This window comes from Monopterus albus, unplaced genomic scaffold, assembly GCF_001952655.1.
Source record: "Monopterus albus unplaced genomic scaffold, M_albus_1.0 scaffold288.1, whole genome shotgun sequence".
Taxonomy (NCBI): Eukaryota; Metazoa; Chordata; class Actinopteri; order Synbranchiformes; family Synbranchidae; genus Monopterus; species Monopterus albus.
Genome location: NW_018128168.1, coordinates 722,195 through 732,318, shown reverse-complemented (window position 1 = coordinate 732,318; position 10,124 = coordinate 722,195). Strand labels below are relative to the sequence as shown.

The window sequence follows — 10,124 nt, the reverse complement described above, 5'->3', positions numbered from 1 at the left end:
GGCGCTGTTGCTTGGCAACAGCAGTAGGGTTCATTTTGAAGTGGAGAACTTGGGTTTTGACGGGATCATAGTCTCCCTGAGGCACAAAAAGACAACAACAGAGATCAGATGGCCAGCAACTGCACAGTTATATCAGGTAGTCAGTTTCAGTCTGTCTGGACCTGGTTTGAACAGAAAACCAATTATAAATATCCGAGTTTCTCTCTCTCTGTCCTTCCCAGTGGACTTTTTTCCTATTGATCAAGTAAGCAGCATTTAATGTTCTCACACATAATAACTCACAGTCCTTTATAATATGTGTACTGCCTAAGGCTACAGCGCATGAATCAAGGCTAGGAAGAGTTTTATGGAAACCATTAAAATGTGTTCTGACTGTCATTCAGATGAGTAAATGGGGAGGAATTGAGAGGTGAAGTGCACAAACAAAAGTGCTTTCCAAGAAATCAGCCCACGCTTTCTGTCACAATGACTTAAGAAAACTGGTACATTTTAAAAACCACATTTTTGTTGCCATTTATCAATTAACCGCATCTTTCCATTTCAATTATGCTTATTCAACTGCCGCTCAAAGAGTTTGGATGTAATAAAAAGCCATGTCACCTTTCTCTCTGGTTAGCTCTATTAGTTTTTAAATAGTGAAACAAACGGCTTTCATTTTCTTAATGCAAACGTTTAACAAGATTGTTAAAGTCAATTTAGCAAGGAAACATGCAACAAAAGTCCAGTTCTTCATTGTATTAAGTTACTATGCAGCTTTACAGTGTTTTGACACATTCACATATTTACATACAGTACTGTGCAAATGTTTTTGGCAATTTAGACATTTAGATTAAATCAATCCCTCAACTGTATCAGAGAGGCATCTGTTCAGTCTCAGATTCATTGTGCAGCATGACTGAGTTAGTGCTGTTTTAAAGGCAGAGAGTGGTCACGACATACTGATCTGACTTCAGTTTTTTGTTTTCTGTAATTAAATAACTATTCCTGACATCATTTTTGATAACATCCTCACTTTACTTTTCGTGCATAAAACGTCTGTACAGTACTGTAACATGCAAGTGATTTCAGGGAGGTAGATGCATGACACGTCAGGTTTCCATCCAAATATAGAAATGTTTCCAGAAAACCAGAAACAGAAAAGGTGAATTACGTTACATTTTACTCACTGTTCTGGGTTCTTTTAAAACCATTGCAAAGATGGAGGCAGTCAAAACTGTTAAAAACCATGTATAAAGTCTTGTACCTCAGCCAAGCAAATAAACCTTTTTTTTGACAGTGAGCATTTAAACACATGGATGGAAACAAACTTACAGATGTGTGAAACATCCACACTCACAATGTTGCAGCAACATAACGGATCATTATGAGGATTATGTTCACATGCATTCAGTGCAACAAACGGTGACACCAGCATTCTACGGATGAAGTTGGTCTGCTACTATATGCTTGAATAGCAAACAGGAAATTTGAAATTTAAACAAGGAACTTTGCTTCCAACTTTCTATAGGCACAGATATTGATTTTCTGTGAAACCTGCTCTGCTTTACTGAGCCTGACAAAATCTTCTCTACAGAGACTCCAGCAGCAAAAGCAGCACAGTGAGGTTATGAGCATTAGACTGGCTAAGTGCTTTATTTCCCAGTGTGCTAAATTTTTTTCACTTTGCACAAAGGAGGGCGAAGCACAGCAGTAAATAAAGTAAAGCTGATTTTAGCAAATGGCTAAACACTACCCACAAAATAGTTTTGGTAAGAGTTCCATATTGATACAATTAATGTAATGTGGCTTAGCCAGCGAGATTTAACAATAGCTGTGCAACTATCAAAAAATATACAAGTATTAGATAAGTAGAAGAAACTAAGAAATAAAAGCTAATACTAAAACAAAAATGGCAATGTTGTCTTCTTTTCCTTTTGACTCTATAAGGTCTGGATAAATGAGAAACATCTCTTAGCTTAATGTCAATATATGGACAGACATGCAAACAGGAACACATACACACAATATGCACACACCAATCTGAGTTCTTGATTACTGGAGAAACGACATCCCATATGCCCCCAAATGAGAGTCGTCAACTAAACCGCAGGCGAGAGGCAGACGAGGAGAATGGAGATATGAAGGTGGAAAACAGTGAAGGACCTGTACTGTAAAAGAACGTGGCAAAAAACAAAGAATGGCCGTATCACTGCCTTAAGCAAAGGGGAAAAAGTAACATGGAGGGAGGGGAAAATGCCTCAGGCTTAGAAATACTGTTTTGTATAATTTAAAAGGAACAGAGGAATGCTAGGCTCTCCAAAATGGGGAACAGTGAATGTACACGTTTATATCAAACCATTTTAAAACTGGACTACACACACAAACACATCAGGCCAAATAAAGTCCTGGTTTGTTTTCTTCCTGCATGAACCTTCTGAAGTTCTACATCTGTATGTGGAGGGTTTATTTAAGGATATGTATGTACATGTGTTGTGACAAATAGTGAAAGAAAATGGAAGGGAGAGCCAGAAAGTGTGAGACACAGATTAGAGCAAAAAACCCAGTGAAAACTTTCTCAAACATGGTTCCTGAAAATTAGGTCAAGCTAAAGGAAATCAGAACAACTTGGGCATAAAACTCAAATTTTATTTTATGGATGCTTTGACCGGGCCAATGGAAAATGTTTTGCCTGCTCAAAACCAAAGGAAACTGGTTTCTTTTTAGTATTAAAGCTCTTCACTTTCAGAGTAAAAAAAAAAATTAAATGACAGAATGGAATAAATATTGTCACACTGAATAAGGATTCTCACATTTCACTGCACATGCACTTGAAAAAAGAAAGTGGTGAACTATATAGTTATAAATTGCAATTAAGTTTACTGCTGCCACAACAGAAAAATCCAAATTGCCTGAGTTTCAAAGAATAAGTAAGCAAACTGCTTAAGGGTACAGTAGTTCAGCTGGCCTATCTGTGTGTCCACCTGCTATTACTCACACTGTGGGGAGTCGGCCTTCTTCGCGAGGAAATGAATGGAAGTCAGTGTAAAGCCCCAGTGAAGAAAGACAACGTGTGTGTGTGTGTGTGTGTGTTCACATGGATATATACAGCCTATGCTTGCACACAGTATTTACACTACAGCAAGGTGAAGTGCCACTCTAAGTGCCCAAGGCTACGTATCTCTTATTCATTGAACAACAGTAACAACACATCTAAAACCAGAGCAGAGCCTGTTTTAAAAAAAAGAGCAAGAAGCAGGAAGAGAGAAACAGAACAAGAGATCAAGAGCATGACAAAAAAAATCAAAAAAAAAAAAACCATGGGGAGCAGAGAGAAGGAAAGAGACCATATAAGAGGGAAGGAGGTGATCAAAGTCCAAGGAACAAAATGCTCAAACCGAACATGGCACTGACCACAGTACACCCACACACACACACACCCACATCACTGGTGGAACAGCTGACACACTAATGGTGTGAGCGGTGGGGTACTATCAAAAATAACTTTAAAAATGTGCCCACACCCTTAAAACATAAGAACTGATAAATCAAGGTTAAATGGTACTGGTCTGTTGAGCCTCTCTTCCTTGCAAGAAGTCTTTAGTTGTACTGATAAAAATCACAGACGCCTTTAAAGGATCAGTTCACCCAAATGACAGTTACATGCCACTAACTATAGACAGTTCGATAATCATCTCTGAGGTCTGTTGTATTATCCATTAGAGTGGAGGTAAAAATAAAAAAATCTTTCATCTGTGGAGCTCAAATGACTGGGAAATGTTTGTTTTTTTTTTAAACCAACACAAATATCAGAAGTGTCCTCATACTATAGATAACGCACTGACCTCACCGTCAACCGTTTTCATTTAAAGCCAAATAGCTCTTTGGCACCAAGGTCTCTAGTAATATGTAGAATTGAGGCACAGAGTTTCACATAAAGGCATTTAATTTATAAATAAAATATAAAATGAAATTAACTAACAGTTCAGACATATATTACAAAATCTTCCCAACACAAATATTTCCCAATGTCCATCCAGTGATTTAGTCTGGAAGGTTCATTTTCATACCAGTTTTTAAGTTTCTACTACTTGTGTTATTTGGTTTCCTTTGGGACCTGCGGGAAGATTTTATGTTTGCAAGCACCACAAACCAAATTTAATTTACATCAACTGCACTGAGGTGGCAACAAAAATCTTATTCCCATTCTTTGGGAAATAATTGTGTGTATAAAAACTGTACTGTTGATGGCATTAATGTTGTTCCAGCCATGACAAAAGCCTCTGTCCTCGCACTTAAGCCCAGATACACATAGTCCCTTAGTTAAGCACAGATACGCAGGCCAAGCACAAAGTGGGAATAGATTTTGCTGTTTTGAGGAGCAGTAAGGCTGCAGCTGAAGAACTCCAAGATCCACATGTCAGCATGAGTTGGCCAGTTTTGAGGCGAAAAGGCTGCTAGGTCACCTTCAGACTCTTTTGTGTGTACCAAATTCTGGCAAGTTGCAAAGACAGGACGTACAGTAAATATCAAAATATAGTTAAAGTCAACAGCAAGGATGTATTCAACAACCCTCAGGTCTCCAACCTTGAGTCCCTAATTCTTTTACAAAACAGCAGACAAGTGGATGCTGGCCTTCTGTCTTTCACCCAAATATCAAAGATGGAACAGAGAAACAGCAGCCAAGTACTAATTTGGGTAGATTGCTCCTTGCAAATTAATTAGGGTACAGCGCAACTGGTGGTGAAGAGCTTTTTAGCCCATGCAGTATTAGCCTCAGAGACTCTGGTAGACTCTGCCACAGGGACCTGAGCCTTCAGTTTACAGATACGCAAGAGAAGGTGCTTATAAAGCATGAAGGCAAGGGTCAGCAGAGCACTTTCAATGGGGGAAAAGTGCTGCAAGAGGAGAATGTGCTCAGTTAGCCATCTTTTCAACACTGAGACAAAAGCAATGCAGAAGATTCCCTCAGGAACGACCGGTGGAGTGCAATATACCATCCTCTTTCTCATCAGATAAGTCGGTCAGATTGAACTACCTCATCTGTATGACCTGAATGTTGGAATGATCTTTCTTGCATCTTTGAGCTGCTAAATGATTAGTTGTTGTGTCACTGGTAGGATTGGTTTTCTCTGTTTTATCTATCTATATGATATGGCTCAAGAAATTACTGATTTATAGCTTTTAAGGTTGCAAATGGAAGATCTCCACAAATATTTAAAAAAAAGCTTTTTTCTCCCTTTGGAAGTCTTGAAATGGAAGTAAAAAATGTCTTGTATGTTCAATCAATGTGTTTCATCATTACTGACATTTCTCTTTTAAATTGCATCTTAGGCTGAGTGGGCTGAAGGGAAATGAGCCACTCTTTTCTAACATCTTGAATCATTTCGCTGATTCACTGGGTAAGAACCAAGCATCACTGCCACCACCTCTTCTGCTCAAAAGTCAAAAGACTGTGACCACTTTTACTCAGAAACTTTGGGATTTTTACTTCCTACCGATGCAAACAACTCCTGACAGGCCAGACCTACAGTGTGATGGGAAAACAGTGTCTGGTGGGAAAGAAGTTCAGTCAACAGAATACAATAAGAGCACAAGTCGGTGTTTCCCATACAGTGATTTATTTGTGGTGGGCTCCACAATCAACAATGACCGCCACATATTGATTTAAAAGAGGTAAAATCTTATTTCAATGTAGTGCCTTGTGTAGTGCATGTACTGTATTCACCGAGTCCCTCCATGCTTCGCTCTAATTCTCTCACACACACAAACACATGACGTCTGTGAACAGCTCCTCCTCTCCGTTTATTTATTTTTAACACAATGCTGTCAATCGCAGATCCAACTCTTCTAATATGTTATTAGCAAGCTAATACTGCTAGCAAAGTTAACATCAGAATACAGCTGTTGCTGAGGTCTGCATGCTGTATATAGCACGGATGTATATGGACTAAAGTGCAAGTGATAAATTCTGAATGTTTGCCCCCCTAAGCCCGGCGGAATATCGAGAAACACATGTGGGGAAGCTGATCAGTCCAACCAGAGTGATAAGCGATCCGATTGATTCATTTCAAATATTTACTGGCTTTGGCTAGTGCTGCTGGAGCAGCAGGACAGGGTCGGGAAGAAGAGAGCTGAGGAGAGAGAGATGTAGGAGAGGAGGAGGGCGGCAGACAAAATGCTGCTGCTGCTGCTGCTGCTGTGGGAGAGCTCGTGCAGAAGGGACTGCGGTATTACTATATTTAAAATATCAATAGCTTCTTTCATCTAGTACTAAATTTTATACGTTAAATAATGTTGCTGTGGTTGTGTAATACACACTGCCATGTAAACACTTTCACAACAGAGAGACTACATTGATGCAACCTCTAGCAACAATAATAATTATTTCCATCTAGACACTGGCATAACAGCAAGAGCAGAAAGGAAGCACAACAGAGTTAACTAATTGTGGCTACTGTCTGTAGTGCAAAAAAACAAAGACAAATGAGAAGGGAAGTTGTAGCGTACGGATATATAAAAGCCTAATGTCAAAATAGCTTCAAGTGGACAATATTTGGTGAAGGCTAACACAGTTTTCTCTCCAGAATAAACACAAGGTTCAAACTAAAGTCCAAATAGGCAGAACACACACATGGAGGAGAGAAGAACAGCTCCTGGCAGGTTCTGAAAACCTGCCTGCAAATACTAGTATCATTCCGAATAATAAGGCTGAACTGAACACAGCAGACAGCCTTGCCAGACACATTTGGAGCAAATATCTATAAAACCACCCTTACAAAAATACATCACATTCTGTTCGACTCTTCCCTGTCACTGCTTCAACTTACAAGTCTCATCTGTCACCAAACAATAACTGGCAATACCTATAATCAATCATAAATATTATACATTTGAACAACCAAGATGGCAGGAAAAAAAAACTTGGTGCATGAGGTGCAATATGTTTACATTTTTGTCATCATCAATAATTTATGTTTGGAATAAACAAAGAATCCGACAGTGCTGAAAATAAAAAAGATTAAAGCATTGCTGTTCTGCTTCCCCCTGTACATAAAAGCTTACATTTCCACTGGCTCCTTTTTTAGGGAGAGAACTCATTAATTAGCATGATCAACAGCAACCATGCATTGGGGAGGACACAGAGCAAGATGCTGCTTAAAAAGAGTGTCAGGGTTTGCACAGCCTGTATCACATAGCGAGATCAGCTTAGTCTTTCTCCCACTGAGAATCAACTGGCTCAGTCACCTGTAGGTTTTCTGACCCAGCCATGAGCACATTCACACGAAAGAGGCAGAGTTCACAATTATAGGCAATGGTCAGAAATACAATATAGCAAATATTAGGCATAATAATTAAATAGGGATGTAATGATGCCAAAAACACAATAAGATAGTGCCACGATACAAAGTCCTAGGCAGGCCGTGCTGACCGGTGGTCGGGTTCTTAGTAGGCTACTACAGCGGTCCCCAACCTTTTTTGTACCAGGGACCGGTTTCATGCATGAAAATTTTTCCGCAGACCGGGTGGAGGCGCGGGGGTTCAAATAACAAAAACCTTTGTCAGTTCATAGTATGTAATCTGAATGTAACAATTACACTTTATATTAGGCAATTACAATAATTCTACACTATAAAATCAATTCACCATAATGCAGAGTCAGTGGGAGCCCTGGGCGCTTTTCCCTGCAACTAGAAAAAAAATTCCAAGGGCTTGTCTTTTAACACAGGGTGTTTTGTCTCAATGTGGTGAAGCATTTTTGAGAGCTTCATGGCTTCATTAGCTTGTCAGTCGGTCAACGCAAATTATGCATAGCGGGTGTGGAGCTTGTGTATCACCTGCTGCGATGAACCCGTAACTTAGGTAGGAATCGTGGTATTTCCTTTTAAATGCAGCTTTCTTTTTGCTGGCAGTCTGTGACCCTTCTGCTGTCCCATTGTTTGCTTGTTCCTTCCTGAAAAAGCTCTCCAGTGAATTTTGTTTTTGGCTCATTTTTTTTAAATTGTTAGCTTGTGTCGCTGATGCGTAAAATGTTGTGCCAAAGTCAAGTGCGGTCGTTTTTCAAACTAAGACTAATGAAAGAAAAAGCACTATAATTTTAACCACGAAGTTTTTTCATTTGCGGCCCGGTACTGGTCCAGGGACCCCTGGGCTACTAGACCAGTTGAAGTGGGTATCCCCCGCCCCATGACCACCAGGGGCAGTATAGAGCAGATTGCTGCTTGACCGACCAGAGCAAGGAGAAAAAGAGCCAAACTAGGATAAGCCAAGTGTACACCTGTACACTTTGTTTTAAATCAGTTTTCAGTTCTGATTATCATATAGTTATTATACACAACCAGGTACATTTTATTGATGTGTAAATAAATTCTAAATACTGAAAATACAGATGTATGAAAATCAGAACGTCTCAGGGGCTCCTCCTTGCAGAATAGAATAGTAATAATTGACCAAACGTCCATGTAAAACAGTCCAATTACACTGGTTATCTGAGTGGTTGGCAGTCACACTAGTCAGTATGATCAAAATATAGAGGCAGGGTTAAAATGATGACATGGGTATCTGATGTGCAACGTAATAGAAATGCTACTGTAGGTTTACTCAGGAATCCGAGTTTCATTCAGCCATTCATTTCTCCTTTCAAATACTTCTCCATTCAGTCACTCAGCTTTTCAAATGGTCTGATGTAGAGGTCTCTGTGTGCATTAGACCACGGATGAGTCATAAAAATTAACTCATAAGAACTGACCTGATTCATTGACTATGCAACCTTGAAACCTCTGCACACACACACACACAACTGTCATTTGCTTTAAGAGTGGAGGTCATGCCTGAGAACACATGGATTTCATTCACCCCATGGCTAAATGGAACCAACACGCTTGTCCACACATTTCATTAAAGTACCCTTGTAGGCTTAGATTGGTACAGTATGAGAAAAGGGGGGTCAGAGGACCTGAGTGAGATGAAACACACATTAGAACCAATTTAAAAAGGCAAAGGGATCAGGTATAATGGAGAGAGTTAAGTAACTTAGCCAACTGAAAGTAGCTGAATTAGATGCACACGGTCATGCATGTGATGCGTGTGTGAGTAAACTCATTCCTGTCAGCCTCATTCCTAACTGACATTGGGGACAATCTACATATATTCTGACATCTCCTTCCCCCTACTGTTCTGTCCATTCTAATCCCCTCAACCAATAAAAAGGGACCTAAAGCCAGCCACAGGTTCTACAACTTCTCCACTGGATGCGGCTGAACACCTGCATCCATCTGTGCTTAAAAAAAAACAACTGCCAGCTATGAGGAGCATTTGTGTGAGTCAATCTGTGGTGTCATATGGGCTGGGCTGCTATCCTTGGGCTTATTAAACTGGTTCCTTTGTGCCAGGTGCGTAAATCCATCACAGGGAACACCTGGAGGAAATTTTAGAGCCTACCTGCAGGTTGTGTCTCTCCAGTCTCATCTCCAGAATGTTGTTCTGCTCCTCCAAACGCTGCCGCTCTGCCTCTAAATCTTCAATTTTCTCTCTGAAAAAAGAACACACACACACACACACAGACTCAGTCGGCTGTATTAATATCAACCATGAAAAATGTGCATTTGTTGACTCAATAGGTTAATCCAAGCAGCTTAGTTCTGCTCATAGACAGGCATGTGAGTTAATCAACCCTGGGTATAGACATGAAGCTTTCATGTCCCAGCTTTTGAACTAGTGGTCACTGCAACAGGTTGTGTGTGTGAACTGTGTGTGCCAACTACCTGAGTATGTTGACCTCTTCTTTGGTCACTAAAGAGCTGCTCTCAGCAGTGGAGGCCTGCTGCTGCTTTAGAGTCTCCAGCTCCAGCTCCACCTTAGACAGACAAAAATGGCCTGGTGCATTAACACTGGACCTTTTGCCTGCAGACAAATCCTGTAGACTATTTTAGTGTGCTACTGTCTTTCTGAACGAGACATTCAGATGAACACCATTAGTCCGCTGACTCTTTCCATTTCACAATGTCCCAATCTTATTCCTCCCCAGTACTTGTTTTTAGCTCGTCTGCATTTTAGCTTCCCTCTGATCTCGCTCTCCTCTCTGCAATTATCCCTCATTTCCATTTGCACACCCATTTTCCTCTTTTTCTGACAGCATCTGACTGTCT

General features: G+C 40.2%; 1 protein-coding gene across 1 annotated transcript in view; it reads right to left on the bottom strand.

Moving 5' to 3' along the window:
* The window catches only part of mad1l1 (mitotic arrest deficient 1 like 1), a 44,775-nt gene that overhangs the window by 20,176 nt on the left and 14,475 nt on the right, over nucleotides 1-10,124 (bottom strand). The window contains 3 exon segments of the mRNA XM_020622802.1: nucleotides 1-76; nucleotides 9,418-9,508; nucleotides 9,741-9,832. The exon segment at nucleotides 1-76 is cut by the window's left edge and continues 21 nt beyond it. Of these exon segments, the coding sequence (XP_020478458.1) occupies nucleotides 1-76; nucleotides 9,418-9,508; nucleotides 9,741-9,832 (259 nt within the window).